This window comes from Malaya genurostris, chromosome 2 (genome assembly GCF_030247185.1).
Source record: "Malaya genurostris strain Urasoe2022 chromosome 2, Malgen_1.1, whole genome shotgun sequence".
Classification (NCBI taxonomy): domain Eukaryota; kingdom Metazoa; phylum Arthropoda; class Insecta; order Diptera; family Culicidae; genus Malaya; species Malaya genurostris.
This window is the reverse complement of record NC_080571.1, coordinates 329030966-329054792: the sequence shown is the minus strand read 5'-3', so window position 1 is coordinate 329054792 and position 23827 is coordinate 329030966. Positions and strand designations below refer to the sequence as shown.

Here is a 23827-nt window from a genome sequence, read left to right as displayed (position 1 = left end):
CTATATTGTATACAACATTTTCAAACCGGTAGAAGATGCATAAACCGTGAGACAATTTTTCTACATTTCTTCGCTCACTTCATACTCCGAGTATTTCACGGCCCTTAAAAAAAATTACAGTCTGGTAATGATCGGTGCTGTGTGGAATTTACTAAGAGAGAATCGCGAGTTGACAGTTATCACAGAAAATCGAATCGACTTGATGATTCTCATACTAGGTTCCAATATTTCAAAACCCTTGTTTGGAGCATTCACATACATTTTCATAGACACAACTTATACAAAGGTTATATGCACATAGTTAGAATAAGCGGGAATAGTAAAATGATTCTATCGCAATTATCAACTGCCTGTATAGAATCGGTTCGCGAAACGAGAATAAGCGACCGTTTGTTGCTTCAGAGAGGATCCCCACAACAGCGTGCTAACCTTTGATTCTCAGAAATGTCATCGAGAGAAATTCGCTCTCACACTGGTGTCGATTCTATGTTATATGAGCCATGCCGGGTTTTTGTTGTTGCGATGATATCCGTCTCTCTTTGATGGCACTGTTTCAATCGTGTGAAGAGTTGCTAGTGAGCGTTCTTTGATACGATAAAAGCCATCCTTGACCCTCCTTATAAAGGGAGGGGGCACTCTATGAAACGGTAGAAAATGTGTTTTATTTACTTTATTTTACTGTGCGCAAACTGGAGAGAGCAAGGAAATTCCTCCTAAAGCATCCAAAGATGTAAGTTTGAGGATGGGAAAAACAATTTTTACACATTAAAACCATTCAAAATGGCGAATATATCGAGCTTTCTCTCGAGACTGGTTAAAACAAAGTAAACCTACCGTACTAATGTTATCTTCCGAACCCATGTAGCAACCCGTAACTAGTTCTGATACCACTTAAGCCCAACTATGTTGCAACAAGAACACGAACTTGTTTTTTCTGTTATACTGGTTAAAACAAGGTGACAGCAGTGTTTCTTCGTAACGTAAACATTGAACTAACTATCATTTGTAAGTTATCGTTACTTGATTCTAATATATCTTCAATCACAGCTAGACTTTTAGCTACTAGTTGAAAAAAAGGCTTATTTTCCTTTGCAAAGCAAAGTCTTGGCATTACATTCCTTTTGTGGAATTTGGCCTTTCTGGTTTCAATAGACTTCGCAGCTGATTCTTATAGTGTACAGAATCATTGCATGGCTAGTACTATGGATCCTACTGACACTAAGAATCCTTCCAGGTTGGGGCTCGGACATACGACAACTGGTTTGTAAGACCAGCGTCTTATGCATTGAACATGCCACAAAGTCATCGGAACTCTGAGATAACATATTTTCCTTGTTTTTAAGTTCGTCGTTAGAGAAGCGAACCAACAACTGAACATATTTTAGTTTTTCTTACGACACAGGTACTAGACGTGGCCTTCCCAAATAATCATATATATCATTTGTAGTCAACTGAGCTTCCCAACTCCGGTACATGCTTGCTAATCAGTTCAAAGATCTACATGCGACCTAACACCCAAATTTCCAAAACTACACTTACCTTTTTCTTGGTCAGATCGCAACAGTCGCCATTAATCAGCGTCATTTCGCGACTGTATCGCGTCATCAGCTTCGCCTTCGGTTCGGACACTTGGAAGTAGGTGGAACTGGTGGTCAGTATATCCAGCGGGCTAAAATGGCAATGTGGAACAAAAGGGAGAACCGATTAGATCGTTTGTAATTTTCACACACCGTATCATTCAGGATCTTACCTTTTTTGCGGGCTCGCTTCCGGTGTCGCAGTCGAGGCATCCTTCTTCATCGGTCGGGGTGCTATTTGAATGTTGAACAGATCGGATACATAATCGGAGGATGATTTGAACGTTTTGGGAGCTGTTTTGGCGATAGCCGGGTGGTTACGTGTATATGTGTTTCGAGCAAGGATGTAACGGGGGAGCCGAAAACAAAATCAAAAGAAAAATAAAAAAGGATCGATTAGCAATACTGATAGGGTAAATTTGTAAAGTTGGACATTCGAAAGGGAATGAAATTACAACTAGAGAGCACATGCTGAGGTCGGTTGCTTGGTATTTAGTGTTTCTTGTCATTCAATTCATTTTTTGCAATGGATTTTCTTTCCATCACTATGTAATTACCGTTTGCTTTTGGTGCCTATTGAAAATGAAATGCATGGTCTTTCAAATTGGCTTCCCGTATAAGTAAGATAATTCGTATATGATTGATGTGGTGTGCTCTATTTTGTTTGATTTAAAATGGATCAACCCAAAGAAAACGTTTAATTCGTACCATATTTAATCTTCAACTTCGCGTTTTTCCATCGCACTAAACGATTTCTGCAGGTTACAGTGTATTGATAAGCAATAACACAACTGTTCGCTGTAGACTAATTGCACCAAGGGAGAAAACAAGTTTCAACCATAAAAGCAAACGTAATAATGATAGATTAGTATCAAAATAGAGCTTTCCGAAAAAAAAAACTACAGGCCTAAACAACAATAAATAGTACCGCGGCTTTGGTTAAAATCGTCTATAAAATCAACAAACAGTTTCGTAAATTAGCGGCGTCTAAAAAATAAAATATTATCGTAGTTATGATCTCGATAACTACGAAAACCGTTTCCGTGGTTTTAAAGCGGTAGCTCTATTGATAAATTGGTAGTCGCACAAATATTAGCTAAAACGGATAGGCGTCTAGCCTTCAAAGACGAGTAATTGCTTCGAAATATGGTGCTCTCAGGGCACAATAGAGGCTGCCGAAAAGTCATGAAATAGATGGTACTACTCAACTACTGCAAACGGACAATCTAAATGTCATACTTTGATGAGAGTGTACAATTATGTGGAAAAAATGACTGATGTAGGAAATAGCAGAAATAGATATTAGTGAAAAAAGCGGAACATCGTTTTGCCAATTAAATTAATCTGAATGTCTGAACACAACTCAAAGATCGACCAAATTGAATAGAATATCCGAGCATGTTCAGCTTTGTATGACCGTCACGCAGTTCATTTATAATCCCTTCTGTAAGAGAACACTTCGAAAAGCTGTGGGTTCGATCGTGCCTCATTGCAGGTGGTAGTTTTTTAGCCAAATTTTTTTTCATCACTCTATGAATGCGATTGATGCTGATAAAGTGTCACACTATTTGTGAATTACTTCAACTCAACATTTGTTGTCTTTATTATACTGAAGTTTCCTGAACAACATTTAAATTGGTTTCGAGATTTAGAGCTTAACAGATCGGCTGAAAAGTTCGTATCGTTTCTATGAGAGGGCGCCACTAGAATTAAATCCATACCATTTTCAGTTAGTACCAACCTTCAAAAGATACGTGTATAAATTTGACAGCTGTCTGATTATTAGTTTGTGAGATATTGCATTTTGAGTGAAGCTACTTTTGTTATTGTGAAAAAAATGGAAAAAAAGGAATTTCATGTGTTGATGAAACACTACTTTTCGATGAAAAAAAGTGCCGCCGATACCAAAAAATGGCTTGATGAGTGTTATCCAGACTCTGTACCGGGCGAAGCAACAATTCGTAAGTGGTTTGCAAAATTTCGTACTGGTCATATGAGCACCGAAGACGATGAACGCAGTGGACGTCCAAAAGAGGCTGTTACCGATGAAAACGTGAAAAAAATCCACAAAATGATTTTCAATGACCGTAAAGTGAAGTTGATCGAGATAGCTGACACCCTAAAGATATCAAAGGAACGTGTTGGACATATTATTCACGAATATTTGGATATGAGAAAGCTTTGTGCAAAATGGGTGCCGCGTGAGCTCACAATCGATCAAAAACAACAACGAATTGAATTGCTGAAATTGAACGAATTGGGCTTCGAATTGCTCCCTCATCCACCGTACTCTCCAGATTTGGCCCCCAGTGACTTTTTCCTGTTCTCAGACCTCAAGAGAATGCTCGCTGGTAAAAAATTTAGAAGCAATGAAGAGGTAATCGCTGAAACTGAGGCCTTTTTTGAGGCAAAGGACAAATCGTACTACAAAAATGGAATCGAAAAGTTGGAAGATTGCTATAATCACTGTATCGCCTCTGATGGCAATTATGTTGAATAATAAAAACGAATTTTGGCAAAAAAATGTGTGTTTCTATTGAACGATACGAACTTCTCAGCCGAACTGTTAGATGACGAATGAATATGGAAGTTCCTAAAAAGATTTTTGAAAGATGGCATTTAACTCAAATATTTACAAAATATTTATTTAGTGATACAGGCCGATGTTTTGAAGAAAAATTCCGTCATTTTCAGATGAAGACCAACTACAAATATTTTACGGTAAGGAGATTTTAACATTGAAACCATTACAATCTACTTAACGAAATAAGATTGAAATCGGTTTTTGCCCTGATCATGTTGGAATGTTTGTTCGAAACGTCGGCCTGTACTGTAGAATTACCGGTTGTGTTCTTGTCGAGCCATGACTGATTCAGAGCATGAGAGGGTGGGTCTTACAAAGAAGACGGGTGGGTAATGTCAGAAACATAACTGAATGACGTAAATACCAAAAAAAAATTAACACACTTCATTCACACTTCCAAATATCCAACAAATATCGAAAATCACACTCATAAGTTGATTGGTTGTGAAACTGGATTCTAGACATGAAAAAGAATTTTGAACTTGGATTCTGGAACTAAATGCAGCAATGTTTCAAGAATTGAGTTATATATCTGGAACTGAATACTGAAGCTTGGATCTGAAAATGAAGACTGATCCGGGACTAAATTCTGATCCTGGAATTTGATCGATTGAAATGACGTACTTATGGTGCACTCGATTAAATGTCATGCTCAGTTAACTGTGCAGGCCAGAATGAACGAATAGAATCAATTTTGCACTGAGTAGGTAACAGGAAAAGGCAATGTCACTCACTACATCAAAACCGTTGCTCGAATACGAGAAAAGCAAACACTCGTCATGAGTTTTTCTCTGTGATACTGGTCAGAGTCGGTGAAATAGGTGGGTACGACTCACTCGTAATTTAAGAAGGTGGATAATTACCCATCATTAATTTGAGCGGAAAATAATAGAAATACTACTATCATCTATAAAATTAATGAATCATAATAAGTAAAATCGTTCAAAAACTATATTTCGTCGTATTCAAATAATATTTATAATGAATTTGCGGAATACTTCAAAATAGTTGATCGCCCCCGGTACACAAAATAACCCACCAGAACGTAACACGTTTCACCGGCTCTGTTACTGGTTGATACTAAACATTTTAGAAAAATTTAATTTTTAATTATTTGTGTAGTAGTTCATGCTACTGAAAATTTTATCATAAATTGCTGACCGTATTTCCGATAACATGGAGCAAAAATTATGTTGTCGTGTAAATTACAACAACAGATACTCACCATTCTTGAGGTAAAACATTTTTGAAAAGGCGCCCTATATTAAAGTAAAACTTATTCACGTCAAAAGTTCCCCTTATTTACGTTTCGTTTTCAACTCACCAGTGCAAAGCGATTCAAGTTGAACTGTTATGGAGCACTAGTAATTCGATTTGAACTGCTTTGCACTAAAGAATCGAAGAAGAAAAAAATTAAAATGGTTATGTTCCCCAAGTGCAGAACTGTTATTCGTAACCAAAATCCACAAATAACCAGTTGCCATATGCTTGTCGATTAGCACTAGCATTTGCACTAGGTATGCGATTGATCTTGAAATTGTTTTCGAAATAAGCAGAATTTCAAGTTTCATAGTGGAATAAAGATAAAAGATAACTTTACCGATGAACTATAGACCTTCGCAGAAAGTAATGGCACACTTGAATTTTGATTCGGGTAGTCTGTCTGCTTCATCTGAATCCATCAGATTGAAGTTGAAGACGTCGAGGAATCTTAACAAACAGAAAAAAGACTAACGTGTAAGTTTTCACTGAAAATTATTGCACAAAGATTATGGCCTGGCAGGTAATTTGCACTTGCGGTAAATTTACATACATGCATATCGTAAATGGAGCACTGAAATGCACAAAGTAATGCTTTAAAAAATATCGATTGCTGCTGAGCCGCCAAAAAGACTATGCTTTAGTATTCTGGTTAGATTTTGTTTCGTGTCGCCACGAGAATCAAGCTAGCCATGGACTGGTAGAAAATCGGAAAATGTGATAATTATACCAAAGTAAACGAAGCTCCAATGAATGTCATAAAATTTGTTCCGATTGTGGGCCCTGATAAAGAGGTACTTTTGTGAACTTTTACAGCTAGTTGATACAATGGAGTAGAAAAGTTTAAAAGATATTAAACACGTGCATTCAAAATCGTTGCTAGTCAGTCTGTATAGTGCCTTATAAAGAACGTTAAAGAAAAAATTTGAAAGCTTCACGGTAAAGTCTGCGATCACAAAGCAATTAAAACATGAATTTCAGAGTTTTCAGAACTTTATTGGTTCATATTTGGTACAACTAGTCGATTGTTGTTTTTCTCTAAACTGTCATTTTTGATTCACCATGCTGGCAGTTTAGCAATGCCGACACAAATGAATTGTCGATGAGTCAGATTGATCATTGACAGCTATCGGTGGTTTGTTTTTACTGAAATGACAAGGAACTCAATGGATTGATACAAGCATAACATAGAACAGAACGTAAAGATACGAAATGAACATTAATACTGAACACTTGATTTTACAATAAATAAATAAATCCACATGTAAACAAACCGCTGACAGCTGTCAAACGATGTTTATCCAGCTTCTTTTGTGAGGTTATATCACTTACGTGCAAAACCTAATAGATCAATGACAATCACCACAATCGAAAAAAGGCAAAATGTGTTTCAGTTTTTTTAACAAATTATTCAGTGGATTGAACTGATATACCTGTTGCAATAAATAGCACAAAGTAATATAATTGAACATAGTTTTTATTAGGAAGATAACGGCTGGCAAATGTTTTATTAAATCAGGTTAATTTTTGCTTTAATATGGCTGAAAAAAAAAGTCATTTGTACAAGATAATTTTGCCCAAGGAGCTGCATATAATCTTTGCACTAAACTGACTGATAAAGTAGAAATTCAACGCTAGATTGTAATTCAAGGTATCAAGCGACTATTACTCCAGTTGCATATAAGTTCACGAGAAAAGAATGTATAAATCAATTTTTAGTATGTATTTCATAAAAATACTATCACCCAGTGCAGTAAAACTTCATTCAATTCCAATGTTGCTCGAATATCAAAAATGCAACGAACGCCAACGATCATCGTTCGCTTCCCTTCGCCTTTGTTCGATAATCGTTCTGGTATTCGGCCTTGTCCGTATATTCGGGTGCGAACGAAGCCGACGCTGCTTCTTTGCTCGCACGAAGATCTATTCCTTGCAGTTGTTATTCGAATTGAACATACCCCCGAATGACTTAACGCGAATATGAAACGAATATTCATACAACGATCATCGTCAAAACTTAATTCGCGTTGATCGTTCGTGCTGTCTTTGATACAGCAAATTAGGACGTTTCCCCCTGCATTATTACCAAAGTCTTATGTGTATGTGATGAACCGTATCACAGCACTATCCCATTGCTGCTACCTCACGAGATATGATGAATTTATTAGAATGAAGAATGCTTCGCGAAGAATGGAAACCAACGATCATCGCAGTGACGCTATTCGAACCAATTCGAAGGGTAAAGTAAATGAACGAATGACAAACGAATGTATAAAACGAACATGCACGATGTATACCAGCAGCGAAGAATGTATTAGTAGATTCGGGTTCTCTACGATTATTGCTTATTGATTTTCACCCTTCTCTCTTTCTTGCAGTGAATAGTTCAAAGTTGTTCGTCCGTCTCGTAAGTAATAGAAGCATATTCGCGACGAAGATCAGTAAATGTATTAGTTACACGAAGAATATTTGCAACATTGTTCAATTTAATTGAAACCGAACGTAGCACATACTGACGATCGCTCTACTGCAATAAACTTCAAACTCTAACACACAACCTTTGCTAACGTATTGATCGGGCAGCATTCAGTTCTTCATTCGTTTTTCTTTTAATCGAAGCTCAGTTTAATCACCGTCAGTTTATCTCTTGAAATTAGGTATTATACGATGACGACAGGAATGAACTGTCGATGAATCAAGTTCATCTTTAACAGCTGCCGGTGGTTTGTTTTGTTTAGCGACTGCAAATTAAAAATTGAAAAATGCTGAAAAGGTGCCTGTTAAAAACGTATTCCACCGTGAAATCGCGAAATGTCGAGTGAATGTCATTCTGTTCCTCCCAATCTTTTGCTCTTTTATTTGGATTAGGGAAAAGCCCACTGGAATAGGTATCTGTCAAACTTGTTCTCCAGCAGGCATAAAACATCCTCATCTTTTGCATTAATAGATTAAAATCATCCAAATGAAACATTTCCTTAAATCTAGTGCTTCTATAGTAACTAAATCTAAAGAAACAGTAACATAAGAAACGATTTCTTGATAACATTACGTGATAAATGGAAGTCGAAAGAATTGAAACATTATTTAATTAGTTCCAACATAGGGAATCCGAAGAAAAAAATAGGATCGAAGATTACGACATCGAATGACAAATTGTAACAATTGCAATTACTCGGAGCAATCGATCTGCGACTGAAGAAGGTCTGCCACAAAACTAGCCTTACAAACATCTCGATGGACAAATAATAAATCGAGACCAATCAGTTTGCAGCGGTCATGGTAACTCGGTAAGTTTAAAGGATATCTCCATGGAAGACGTCGGAGAGCTAATTGGACAAATTTGCGTTGAATCGCTTCAATGCGTTGGATATCGTTTGGGTAATAAGGTGACCAAATAACCGCAGCATATTCCAGTTGAGTGAACTAAAGCGCAATGCAGAGCTTACAAGCAATGTACATCAGAGATTTTTTTTAGTAACACGAATAATGAAGCTTAGAGGTTTAGAACATAGTAAGTTCTATGTACTCTTCAAAATTTAACTTTGATTCCAGAAGAACACCCAGGTCCTTAACAAACGATGTGCGTTCGAGAACAGTTTGTGAAATATTATAGTCGGACTTGAATACAGACTTTTTGTTACCAAAAGAGATGACGGAGCATTTAGAAGCATTTAAAACCATATTGAAATATGAAATATGAAAGTCATCGATAAACGATAGTTTTGTACACTTGATCGGAAAATTTAGATCGTTGAAATACAATAAAATTTATAACTGTCCAAGGTGACTTCCTTGAGGAACTCCAGAGGTAACAGCAAATGGTGAGGTTGTACAGGCTCCTATTTTCAATATCATTCCATGACCAGTTAGATATGATCGAAGCCAATTCAAAAATAATCCTTTTAATCCCAGCCTACTTAACTTGAAGATCGTTTGTGATGATTGATTTTGTCGAACGAAACAGCGAAATCGGTGTATATAGAATATAACTGTAGTCTTGCTTGTAAAGATCGTATGATGAAGGAAGTGTAGGTTACTAAATTTGGGGAAGTTGAAGGCTTTGGCATGGATCCATGCTGAGTCTCAGATACATAGTCAGAGCAACTATGTGTTATCAGGTGTACAACTTTGCTTCCGCCGTTTTCCGATAGGTGGCTGTACCGGATGAGGCTGGTCAAAATACATAGATGATAATGTCTTGTGTACAGTGCCTAACGAATTGTCAGTGATAGTTGTTCTTGTTTTCGTATTATTCACGCTCGAAAATGTCTGTTTATGTGCCCAATTCTCGCCATTTGCGGGAAGTTTTACTTTTCTGTTACAATTCGAAAAAAAAATGCAGCTGAAACGCATCGAATGCTCTCAGAAACTTTCGGTGATGCTGCTCTGTGTAAAAGAACGTGCCGGGAGTGGTTTCAACGTTTTAAAAATGGTGATTTCGATGTCGAAGACAAACATGGTGGTGGAAGAGAAAAAACCTTCAAAGATGAACAACTAGAAGCATTGCTTGATGAAGATTCGTGCCAAAACCAAGAAGAGTTGCCGAATCGTTGGGAGTGAGTCAGCAAGCCATTTCAAAACGTCTCAAGACCCTGGGTATGAATCAGAAAGAAGGAAACTGGGTGCCGTACGAGTTGAAAAGTCTATTTGTATGTGAGCAACTGCTTCAAAGACAAAATCGTAAGGGGTTTTTACATCGAATCGTAACCGGTGGTTTGTTACGATAATCCTAAACGCAGAAAATCATGGGGAAAGCCCGGGCATGCTACTTCGTCGAAGGCAAAACCGAATATTCACGGCGCTAAGGTGTTGATTTGTATTTTGGTGGGATCAGCTGAAATCATCACAGGAGATTGCTACCGAACGCAACTGATGCGCCTTAGTCGCGCGCTAAAAGAAAAACGGCCACAATATCAAGAGCGACATCCTCCAACACGACAATGCTCGGCCTCACGTCGCAAAAGTGGTCAAAAAGTAACTGGAAACGCTGAAATAGGAAGTCTTGCCCCACCCGCCGTATTCCCCAGATGTCGCCCCTTCTGACTTCCATTTATTCCGTTCGATGGCACACGGCCTGGCAGATCAACATTTTCAATCCTTCGAAGAGTTGGAAAAATGGATTGCTTCATGGATAGTGTCAAAAGAGGACTCCTTTTTTCGAGCCGGGATCCGAAAATTGCCGGAAAGATGGGAGAAAGTTGTCGCTAGCGACGGACAATACTTTGAATAATACATCTGTAAGAACTTTTTCGCAATGAAGCTTTTAGCTGTGGAAAAAAAACGGCGGAAGCAAAGTTGTACACCTGATATAAAATCCAGAACTATCGTTTCAAACAGCTTCGATACAGCGCACAAAGCATCAGTTCCACGGTAGTTGGATACAATGTCCTTGTTCACATAGAATTTCTTCCATACTCCAGGAAAAATTCCAGAACGCAAAGAACAATTGAAAATGTTGGATAGTGGAACCAACAAACTGTAAGAATAATTTCTTATCATCACGGAGCTTCTTTTTTTTTCTTGTCAGACTTCGCTTCGTAAGCCTGTCGTGCAAATTTTGCTTAAAAATGCGATTTTTATCATACTCAAAATTTGTGACCATATTATTGAAGAATAGCACTTCATTTATTACGTTCTTTGCATTATTGAATGTGTTTTCACTGAGACGATATCTTCCATCAGACATCAATATCTTTGAGTACGAAAATCTTTCGATTTCTGCATTGGAATGGGAAAACGCAATCACATATATCGAAAAGTTTTTGTAATTCCTGATAACAGCTCTGTTGAAATAGCAATTTGTCTCACTCGAGATCGAAGAGCATAAAATCTAAATTTTGTCCACTGAACATTTTCTAGAACCGCCTTCTAGTAAATTTTGGTTTTATCAAGGTGAAAATTCACCAATTTGGCCAGCTCGACCAATTACTGGAACGTTCGCCTATCTTTAATTTTTTAGGGTTTCATAAAACTCATAAGCTTCGAAAATTTGCAAAGATAATTTTTCGAACAAATGATTCACAAATGTGGAATGATGTTTTTTTAAATTCGCGCGAAATTCGCGCCATAGCATCAAAATCTTAGCAGAAATCGCGCTAAATCCGCGAAAATCGTGAAATTCGCGAAAAAACCGCCTCATTGAAAGAACATTTCAACGACAACATTATTTCGTGTTCGTGTGATTTTGCCACATGATTATTTTTTGTGGGGACACCTCAAGTTATTGGTTTATGTGGATAAACCAGCAACGATTGTTACTTTGGAAACCAATATTCAACGTATAACTGATGAAATACCCCCGCTTGAAAAAGAGGTCGAAATATGGACCTCCAGAATGATCTTTCGCAACTGATGACCGATAAATAAGCATCCATCCGTTACCTAACCCGAAAACCCCCGGTTAAAATTACTCCACTATATTGCGTTTATACCAGATTATGGGGACGGGTGCCGGATCGTGATGGGTAAGAAAATTACTCTTCACGTGATCTTCGTGATCTGAATCGAGAGGAAAATGTTCTCTTTTCCAAAAACAAACAAAACTAAATTATACAAGCGGCTAATTGATCGGAACTGAAGCTAAACACACACACACACACACTAAAATCGATCACTCACCCAGTATGGTGTGCAGTTTGTCCGACGGTGACAATTGACTAATCAGATCGTGCGACAATTTATCACAGTCGATTTCCTCCGGGTGCACCTTCCGGGGGGCGGCCGTGCAAGCCTTGCTGAAAAATCCTCCGGTCGGAGATTTGCCACCGGTCGGTGTGCTTGGTGGAGAGCAACCGACAGTGGAGGTGGCAACCGAGTGCTTGCCGACTGCGGCTTGCTGACCCGTCGTCGCCTGACTTGGCTGTTGTTCTATCACTAGTTCGGCAATGCCCACCGTGAGTTGATTCGGCGAGCTCGGCGGTGATGATCGATGGGATGCAGGACTGTGGTGCGATGGCTGGTGATCACTCGAGGCCAGATCGTCGTCCGTTTGCGAGGATGCTTCCGAAGTAGCCGCCCCTACCCGGAGGACGATTTCCGTTCGTTGAACTATTTTCGCGGGTGCCGTCGTGTTCGAATCACAGGCAGAAGTGTGCACCGGTTCCAAGTTGATCTCTTTGGTGACACGTTCTACTAACGCTACGGACTGGTTGGACTCTTCGAAAGACGTCGTAAGTTTACCACCGCACGTGATCGGTTGCTCCGGGTGGTTTGCTTCCGCACAGGTTGAGTTGTGCTTACTACTGATCGTGGTTTCTTCCTCTTTGGCCGAAAATTCATCGCGTACCGAAGACTGAACGGCGCTGTTTGTGTTGGTGTTGGTGTTGTTATGGTTCGTTTCCACTGACTCAACGGTGCATGTACTGGTGCTAATCGACGACTCAAAGCTATCGGATTTTTCTGAAAATTCATTATAATTATTTACAGTTTTCTGGCTGCAGCCATTGTTGGTGCTGTGCTGATGATTGAGATAATTGGTATTATTGATCGGTTCGGCTAGTGAATGATGTTGCGGCTGCTGCTGCTGCTGGTGGTGATTTGGTATTGGTGGCAGTCCTATCTGGGCCGAACTCTGAGTGAGATATTGCGTGTCGAGAATTTGCGTCTTTTTCAGATCGAACGTAGACTGGGAGGTGTATTTGGGGCTGACCGCTTGGTTTGTGGGACTTCCTGGCAGCGAGGGAGATTGCTGACCGGTGGCGGCACTGTAGGTTGGTGGCGGTGTTACCGGCGAGGAAGCACTCGGTGGTGTGACCTGATTTTGCTGTAGTTGCTGGGGCGAAAAATTGAACATCGATTTCAGACTATTGGCCGAAATGATCGGAGCACTGTGAGGATTCGATTTCGGTGGCTTGCCGACAGTCGGTTTGCCATTGGCCGGACTGCAGCTGCCACTGGTTGTATTGCTATTGTTGTTATTGTTACTGGAATATAGGGAATATTTGACCCCGGGCGGCAACACATCCGGCAGGTTGCACTTCGGCGAAGTGATGATTTCTTCGGAGAAGACATCGTTGTGGTTGATGCAGTCCTCGTTCGAGGTCAGTGTTAGTTTGTAGCTACCGTGATCCGGATCCGAGTGAAGTTTGTCTCGTGGTTGGCGTGGCAGGTAGGAAGCTTTGGAGTTACTCCTGTGGAAAAGTAAAGAAAACCGAAAACAAAAGAAAAACATTAGCAACGATTTTAAACCATAACTCTCAGAACGGTAAACACACATATACAAATAAAGCAAAAGCAGTGTTCCGCCAAGCGTGTCTCTGGTTCGGGATCTGACCTGCACCAGTAGTAATTAATAATGAACGTTTCGTTTTCTTGGCTGGAGAACCCTGAATTGACGAATCAGTATGAAGCGGTGAGGTACGTGCCGAAACATTTGCGCGTTGGTGCCAGAGGAAGAAAGCATTTTCATTAATTTTTGCTACTCGCCAGCATGTTTGCGAGTACCGCTGCATCTCTGCTACGCTCTATTTTCGGAACGTTTTTTCTGCGTTTTGCGTTCCACAGACTGCGATGTTATGAATCGGACATTCGAGGCCAATGCAAATCTGTTCAGAAGTATAATTGCCGATTAGGTCTCTGATCCATTTTCCCGGAACGTTTCGTTGTGGTTATATCCGGTAAGCTGTTCGGCCGTGCAGGAAAGCAATTTAGCGGTTGCTTCTGTCAAAAATTAAACAGTCTCGAATTTTGAGTGGAGTAAAACCAACAGAAGAACGGTTCGAATTGAACGTTTAGGGTTGGCACTTACTTCGAAAATCGATAAACCGCACGAGATTCCAGAAGCAGCGAACGAACAAACAGAGAGATCGTGGAAACAGACAGTACTTAGAGTGAAGGCCGAGAAGATCTTCAACCTATTGAAACGTCAAATCAAATTTCCTTTTTTGGAATATTTCAATGCTTCTATGTAAGAGCCAATTTGATGTACTGTGCCTGGGCGCCATTAACTGGAGTAATAACCAGAACACGATGTTCCAAAACAGCATACAAATTGGTATTGACTTATCAAATCAAGATGCATCGTTATGGATAATAATATGTATTCTAAAACGAACACCAAGAATCGTCGTTTAATCAATAATGCAATCATGAATGGGCGCTGGTAAACTTGGAGGAAGATCCACTTTTTATCGAAAAATTGTGTTCGGCGACTAGAAATGAGGGTTAAATGGATACGTCTACAAACAAAATTGCCGCATCTGGAGTTAAGACCAGCCACACGGAGAACCCGCAGATCACAAAATTACAATATTGCAATTGTTGTTTCACGCCCTGGTGGTTTTAACTAAAATGTTGTTGATTTAACTAACATATCTGTTGATTTTTTCATAACCATTCAGGTAACCGAAATTGTTGTATTCAAGTGCTGTCACTTGGCGGAGAACGAAGACAGCAAAACGCAGAACTAAAAATCTCTTCATTTCACCAGAAACGTTCCATATTGAAAATTTTCAATGGTAAATGAACGTCATTCATGTTAGTTACGTAGTGGTCGTTTTATGTGAGTGAAAGTATGCAGAAGAATACAACAGTTAATTGTAAAATAAGCTTTCCATGTGTTAAATAGATATTCCTACAGTATAAATGTTTTAATTTCATCTGAGAGTAATGTATTCTAGGACGGTTCAGGTCAATGTTATTAAAGCCGCTTAACGCTTAAAAATTTGTTGCTAAAGTGAAGTGGTACTATTTGTATTTTCTTGAAAGTGTATCTGTAGCATTAGATTTACCAGCGAGCCATTCTGAAAGTGAAGGAAAAATTTCCTAATTCCCTGTGACCATTTTTCTGGTGAGCTCCCTTTTGAGAATTGTAATCCTTTGGTGCATTTCTATATCCTTTGTGAGTTTAGTGTTAAAGATATAAGCAGTTAATTAGGTAAAATTTCGTTGTTCAAGCAGTGAACGATTAGCTGCCCCCGAAGAGGCTAACAGTAAAAAATATTTATTGCAATTGGCGTCTTAAGTTCAAATAACTGAATAATTGGTTGAAACAACTGAAACAATTTTTTGCTTTCATGCATACAAGTAACTTTGCTGGGATTGTGTCTTTGCTCAATTGCGCGAGTGACACCTCATTGAAACGTTTCATTGTTCGCTCAGGCTGTTTGGTATTGCTCAACTGAAACGTTTCATTACTTGTTTGTGTTGCGTGTCTTTGTTGGGTGTCGTTGCTAAGCTGCCAGCACGACAGATTAGTTAAAACAACAGTCGACTTGTACTTGTACCAGATTTTAACCAATCAAAATCAGAAAAACAACTAATATTTTAGTTGTTTTGCGATCGCTGGCTTTTCCATGCAGAAGCATTGCAAGAGTTACCGATTCTTCCTAAAAAAGTTACTGTTTGGTGTTGATTATGGGACGGTGGTATTATTCGTGAAATATCGGCCGATAAAGACTGTCCCAGAAAGTATGAACGCAACCAAAAACCGTAACTATTTCGCAATGGTTCAGAATCTGTCAATTTCCATGGCTGCGTCCTGTTGTTTACACTCTTCTCTAACCACTTGTGCAGTTGTTTATTCGTTTTCATTAGTTTGTTTCGAAATGCGTGGACTTTCAGCAGAACAACGTCGAAGAATTGTGTACAAATGGTGCTCAGAACGCGGACTGTCACTGAGAAAGATAGCAAAAATGGAAGGAGTAAGTGAAAAAGTCGTGCGAAATGCAATCAGGAAGTTCGGTGAGGATAACACCTTTGAGGATAAACCGAAAACGGATCGAAAAAAGGTACTGCTAACCCTCAGTTGGAAAATCGTATACTGAAGGCGTTCGAGCAAAAAAAGGAGGTTTCAGTTCGGGATGTGGCCAAAAAAGTGAACACTTCGAAGTCGAATGTTCTTAGTGCTAAAGAACGTTTGAATCTTCGAACCTATAAGAAGCAGAAATAACCAAAACGTAGTCCGAAACAAGAAGCATCGATCAGGCCGAGGGTTCGAAAGCTGTACAATACGATTCTTGCTGGAAAATATGTAAGTGCATAATCATGGACGACGAAACCTACGTGAAACTCGATTACAAATCCTTGCCGGGACCACAATATTATACGATGCGAGAAGGGCAAGTGTTAAACCAGTCCGAGACATCGATTGAAGTCGAAAAATTTAGTAAGAAAGCTACGGTCTGGCAAGCAATTTGTAGCTGCGGTAAGATTTCGAAACCCTTCATGACCACTGCTTCAATGAACAGCGAAATATACATCAAGGAATGTTTACAAAAACGATTTCTACTCATGATTCGAAGCCACAAGGATCCTGTTGTCTTCTGGCTAGATCTTGCTTCTTGCCACTACTCGAAATCAACGGTAGAATGGTATACTACCAAAAATGTCACTTTCTTCCCAGAACACATGAATCCACCAAATTGCCCACAACTTCGACCAATTGAAGAATTTTGCGCATTAACGAAGGCACATCTTAGGAAACATGTCTCGGCAGCCGAAACCATTCAACAGTTTGAAAAAGATTGGAAAAAAGTGTCAAAACTTTTCGCCAAGAAGTCTGTACGGAATTTAATGAGGAACGTTCGCAAGAAGGTGCGCCAGCTAGTCTACAATGGCTAAGTAGCAATTGTTGAGAATAATATTCTGTTGTTGTAGTCTAACATTATCAGTATATCGAATAAAATTTGAATGTCTAACACTTGTGAATAATTTACGGCGAAATCAAAGTGCGTCCATACTTTCTGGGACAGTATTTATGTTGCAAATAGTGTGTCAAAATTGGACCTTGTGCCAACAAGCGGAGCAGTGGCCAACATTTGCATGAAATCATCTTCGAGTATTAAATTATATTGATCGTTCTATCGATTCCAATTAAGAATTCATCAATTTTCTCAAATATTTTGGAAAATTTTTCTTAGACCCGGAGGGCCGAGTGATATATACCAATCGATTCAGTTCGACGAACTGAGCAAATGTCAGTGTGTGTGTCTGTATGTGTGTACAGAATAAAGAGGCAGAGATCTCAGAGATGGCGGGACCGATTTTGATCGGACTGTTGCTGCAAATAAAAGGTTTTGTTCTTAGTCAGAACGCTATTGTTTTCGTTGTTTACTTTTTTAATTATACCAAGTTTAATGTTAAAATATCGTTCACAATTGAAATCAAACACAAAACAGATTCAAAAATGTAGAAACCTCGTTGTAATATCTTTCAAACAAGACATAGTTTTTTGAAATCCGTCCATTTTTGAAGAAGATATTGGCATTTTTGTGAAAATAACTTTTCCTCTTTATTCCAGTGAAAGAAATTTCGAGCGTTTCATGCTAAATCAATGTTTGGAAGCAAAGTGAAACACGATTTTACTATGCACTTGAAAAACTGTGTACAGCACCTAAAAGACAGCGTACAGCATCCTTTTTCATGACATTTTGTGCAGGAGATGAAAATCAAAATAATTCAATTTTCTCAAAAACCGCTCGACCAATTTTCACAACTTAGGTTCAAATGAAAGATCGTACAATTCCAAAGAACCCTGTCGAATTTTATTCGAATACATCTCCGGAATTATAGACTGATAAGGATAAAAAAGGCTATAGCAGGATAAGCATGTGAAATCTGTCCACAGAGGAAATTCTTATTGTTATACCACATTCGGGAGGTCATAGACTGGAAACAATTTTCTCAAAGTTTCAACCCTTTAACTGCCATATTGACGGTTCTATTGATTTTTATTTTATATGAATTTTGAAGAAACCGCTTCTCCGAAAAATTTGAAAAAAATCTGGTAGGCTCAAGACATTATGTGAAAGGTTCATATTTTTTTTCAAAATTTTTGAAGATGTATTTCTTCCATTAATACTTGAAAATTTTAAAACATATTTTTTCCCTCTTCTAATTTTGACACCACCTTCGATTTTTTAGTGATAAATAAAAAATTTTCTGACATATTGAAGTGAATGTCTTCATATTTTCAAAAAAAAATTTTACTACCACAATGTTTGATTTTTTCTTAAAAATAAATAACAGTCGACCATGCGTCCCCATCAAGTTCTGTTAGTAGGAAACGCCTTAAACACACCTGATTTTTTTCAAATTTTTCGGAGGAGCGGTTCCTTAAAAAAATCAAATAAAATAAAAATCGATAGAACCACCCTAGCTCCGTCATTCATATATAAAAAATGCATGGCAGTTAAAGGGTTGAAACTACGAGAAAATTATTTCCAGTTTATGACCTTTCGAATGTGGTATAACAAGATGAATTTTCTTATGAGGGCAGATTTCACATACTTATCCACCTTTAATTTCAAAAACGTCTTTTATACACGACACAGAAAAGTCGAGCAAAGTACTTCGGGATGTCATATAATTCATCAGTTGGGCAGGTCTGGTTAGTTGATGACCAAATCCACTGATTTCGGGTATGCCAAATGTTAGTTACAGTTACCGTAAAAGAGGTCGTATTCTTCAAACCGGAAATCATTCCTTTTTATAAGAATCAGCTGCCCAGATTTTTACATACATTGATACAAATGAATTATGGTCACACAAATTGATGTAGAATTTGTCCAGAACCGGATTCCTGTTCCGCAATTACAATTTCAACTATTTGATTTCAAATAGTAACACTTATGCAAACAATACAAAATAAAAGAAAGGCCTCATGATACCACTAGGTGGATTAAAACAGGTGTCTGTATATTCCGCGTGCACATGAAATGATCAAAAGTTTTAACTTTTTTTTTATTACCTTTTTTATAAATATAAAAAATAGATATAGAATTTGCTCAAACTTTAGAAACATTTTCCGATCCCCGGAGGGCCGAGTTTCATATACCAATCGATTCAACTCGAACGTAGTCGAGATCTCATGGATGATTGGACCGATCTTGATCAAACTAGTCGCTCCGTCACCCTAAATGCTATTGAATGGCTTTGAGATCGGATTTTTACTTTTTGAGTTATGCAAAGTTTTATGCCACAAATGACCTTAAAAACAGAATATGCTTTCAGACCTAGATTCCACACGATAATAGCTATCCAATAAGACATAGATTGTTAAAATCCGTCCATTTTTAACGAAGGTAACGATATTTTTGTGTAAGTGACTTTTCGCCTTATTCCAGTAGTAGAAGTTTTACGCGCTTGATGATAAAGTGATATTTCGGAGCAAAATGAAACACGCAGCAGCTAAAAGATTTTGCACTGCAAACTTTTTCATGATGTTTCGATTTTAGCTCGGTTCGTTTTTGGCCACATAATCGTTAGAACATGACATATGTATTAAAAAGATGGCAATTTTTTCAAATTCAAAATCGTTTCATATTTATATTGATTTATACTGCTTGAAACAATAATTTCTGGAAGAATACATCTTCTTACAATCAAATACCATTCATCGAGATAAGCAAATTGGTGTGTAAAAAATAATTTCATTATTTTTTTTTCTGATTGCTACAAACTTAGACTGATATAAACAGTCCAATGCTCCCGTATAAGGTTCCTGAATTTAATTTGGATCTGACGTCTGGTTCCGAAACTACAGGATAACATATGTAATGAAGGTAACAACGCTCGGATAGAGATTTTCATCGAAAATATTTTTTTCAAAAATTCATAAATCTTGATACAGTTGATCAATTTTCATGCGTCCGGTGTAAAAAAAAAACAGATTTTCTTCTAGTCAATGCTGACTTATACGGAACCGCAGCGGTCCAAAAACACCGGAGTTATTTCAGATCGTGTTGGTTTATGTCTGTTCTACCGTTAAAAGTATTTGGTACATAACATTTTATATAGGTATGAGACTAATCCAGAAGTTGTATAAAATGTGACGGACTTACTAGAGCTTATAAAACTTAATAAATTTATCGTCTGGTAAACCTTTCCCGAGGGTCCTGGAACCGATCACAAAACCACATAAATGTTTTTGTGGGAAACTCCGCAAAATTATCCTCAAGAACAATAACATCAATGTACTAATGGTCAACATACTTTGTAAAACTGCACTGAAATCATAGAACCACTCAAGGAAATGATCTGACTATAATGTCGAATTCCACTAAATCCGAATTATGATCCTATTGAATTGAATTCGAATATTGATGCGGCATACGAAGTGTCAAAAAACATCTACAGGGCTTCACAAGTTGTTTGGAGATCTTAAAAACTGATTTGAGAACGATCTGGCCGCGATGTCCAGTTCCGGTAAACTCGGATTGTGGTCCTATAGAATTTTGAAATTACAATTACAGGAATTCAAGCCGTCATAGAAGACTCAAAACTAGAATACCGTTTCTGGAAGTGCCATAAATATGACAAAAACTTTGAAGAGGAATCACGTCTACATCTCATGAAATGCTTAATCAATTTTCACACGCTTAGATTCAAAGGAATACTTTTTAATGTTTCATACAACCTCTATCTTTAATTCGTCTTGCAGTTCCAAAATTTTATTCACAATTCATTTAAAATGACGGTCATTAAAATAATTCCATGAAAACTAAACACGCGAAAAACACATGCTGATTGTTAAAAAATGTATCGTCTCAATGCTAGGTAGATTAAGGACGTTTTTTTTATGAAAATCAACTCCTATTCCTCTCAAAAAATCACTCTTTAATCTATTCTCGCATTTCCTGATTTTTGCAAACTGTTGCATGTGCAAATTAACCAAGTTTTTTAAAATGCGTGCAGTCGTATTTGATTGAAATAGACTACCTTGAAAAATCAGCAAAAAGTTTACACCGGAACACTGATAGTTTTGAGTTTGTTTGCACACTGCGTTGGAATTCGTCAGATATTCAAACCTAGACAACGCAATTAATCTTTTTTCGCAAAACTTTTGATTGTCTCAGAAGTTTGTCCGACACTGGTTCATAATAGAGGTTGTATGAACTAAGGAGTGTATCAAAAATAAGCTATCCACAAATTTTTCTTTCAAATTATGATAAAAAACGATATTTTATTCAAACTAAGAATTGATCCTTCATTGTACGAGATTAAACGTAAGCATAATGAAAACCGGATGAAATTTAAGTTATCTCTCACGAATTTTCGAGCTTTTGATCGAACGCTCTTCATCAAGTTCCGGACAAGTGTTGCATCGCATTTTTTGGAAGCTAGAGCCCAAATTTTTTTTTGAACTCTTGCATGTTCCTGCTTTACCAGTCTTCTTGAAGACCCTCTTCACGATTGCCTAGTAACGTTCGATGGGTCGAAGCTAAGGGCAATTTGTTGGATTGATATTTTTCTCAATGAAATTTATACCCTTTTTCGCAAGCCAATTGAGAGTGGTTTAGGCATAGTGTGCCGACGCTAAATTCGACCAAAACAGTGGAGGTGTACTATGCTTCTTATATAAAGGCAGCAATTTTTTTTTGGAAACACTCAGTTGGAAAGATTTCTGCATTTATAGTTCCGGTAGTGTAAAAAATGGTTGACTTCAAACCACAGGAACATATTGGTTGCCATACCATCGCTCACATCCTCCCCAACGACGGCAGTAAAGTATTGTGGACCTGAAAGGGTTTTTGAGTCCTGCTTTACATAAGTCTCATCGTCCATCAAAACGCATGCATCCGTACCCCGAATACAATTTCCGGGCCCTTGTTACTGCTTGCTTCTTCTGTTTTACACTTTGTTCCGAGATTTTCTGCTTCTTGTAGGTCTTTAGGTGAGTTCGCCTCTTGATACGCTGGACCATTCCGACACTCGTTCCTGCTTTTTTTGCCAAATCACGTATTGACATTGATTTGTTCTTCATGATTAGAGATACCACTTTCTGGTTCAGTTTCGGGTTGGAAGTACCGGGTTTTCTGCCTCTTCCTGGTAGCTCATCCAATGAATAGTGTTCCCCAAACTTATTAATGATGGTTTTAACACTGGCAGGATGAATTCCAAACCGCTTCGCCAATTTTCGCATAGTAATACCCTTCTCACTTAGCCATGTGTCCAGAACCTTAATTTTCACTTCCATTTCAATACGCGTTATTTTGAAAACGCAAAACTTCAACCGCACAAACAAGTGAACAAACGAAAGCTGACAGCCAAACGCACAGCATGCTGCGATCTGAGCATAAAAAACCATCACAAATACATGCGTACAACACAAATGTATGTGGATAGCTTATTTTCGATGCACTCCTTAATGCACATTAAAAAAAATAAGGAAGGTAGACAGCTGTTAATGCTTATTCAACAAGATTTAGATGGGATGAAAGTGTAGTTTCAAATTACAGTAAATTTCATACAGTTAAGTTTTGTTCGATTTGGCTACATGCCACTGCTTCGAAGCCATGTAGTGGTGTACGACTAATTAAAATTAGCTCAACAAACTTATGTTTCGTTCGATCGAAATTTATTCGGCCATGACCAAGTGCGTACTTCGGAATTGTGCACTTTAGAAGCGTATTTGGCTGTGTTGTTGCGAAATTGGACGGTATTCTGACGTCGATTACGCAATTGATTTGAAAGTTCATGACTATAATTTTCTTGATTTTTTATTTACAGAGGAACATCACCTCGAGACTCGACTTTTACTAGAATAGATTTATGTTTGAACAAACTTCGATGTGATCAATGCCAATATTTTCAATGAAAACCTAAAAAACAACATCACAACAAATTATTGGGAATTATGTGTAGCAGTTGTATTCTTGAGACTTAATAATTCGAAACTGAAGCACAAAATTTTACCATATCATTTGAACCAAAACATTGAATAATGATAATAGAAGTCACCCTAATCAATGCATTGAAATATTTGAGTGTTGGAGCTATGAATATTATTCGATGGTATGAACACCCTATTTCTAGTAGTTCAATCCAGTCGAATATTTCCACTCCCCTGTGATTTTGTTTAATACAATGAGAATCACAATACCTTAGTGTGGGATAAACCTCGCAGTTAAGGTGTACCGTTTTTTTTTCAGTGCATGTTGATCGAAGTAGTTATTGAAACTAACTGGCATAGGGCATAGGACTAATATAGAGGAATTCGGTCACGTGAAAGATGTCACGAAACTCTTCTAGGGGAGTAATGAGGATCAAAACATTTTCATTTCATTCAAACTGAGGGCGGTCCATCCTAGTTACCGTTTGTAATATAATATCAATATTTTGAAAAAAAAAACAATGTAATGTTAATATGGGAAGGAAAGTATAATATACATATCAATGAAATCAACGAATCTAAAAAAAGTGCGATAATGGTTCGACCAAGAAAAGGTTCATGGACGAATGCGAATTAAAATCAAGTTTTATTTTCACACTATTAGTACAAGCACCTAAAGCTAATATGAACGTAAGCACTGAAGGAACTCATTTTCCAATGTAGAAGCTCCAATAGTGTTTCGATATCGAAACGACAACGGTGAGGCATCGCGAAGGCCCTCGACGCACGCAAAACGAATTGGATGCTCTATTCAACAGAACGCGATTATTGCCTAGCTTACGGCGTATTGAGTCG

At 38.0% G+C, this 23827-nt stretch overlaps 1 protein-coding gene across 5 annotated transcripts in view; it reads right to left on the bottom strand.

Annotated features, from left to right (window-relative positions):
* LOC131431478 (protein Shroom) overlaps positions 1-23827 on the bottom strand; it is a 547622-nt gene that overhangs the window by 21374 nt on the left and 502421 nt on the right. For 4 of the 5 annotated variants that reach the window (XM_058597214.1, XM_058597216.1, XM_058597218.1 and 1 more), the window contains 3 exons: positions 12040-13550; positions 1751-1871; positions 1540-1669 (listed from right to left, as the gene is read on the bottom strand). In XM_058597214.1, coding sequence (XP_058453197.1) covers positions 1540-1669; positions 1751-1871; positions 12040-13550 — 1762 coding nt within the window. The remainder of the gene's footprint in view (positions 1-1539; positions 1670-1750; positions 1872-12039; positions 13551-23827) is intronic. The other variant, XM_058597217.1, reaches the window with a different exon arrangement.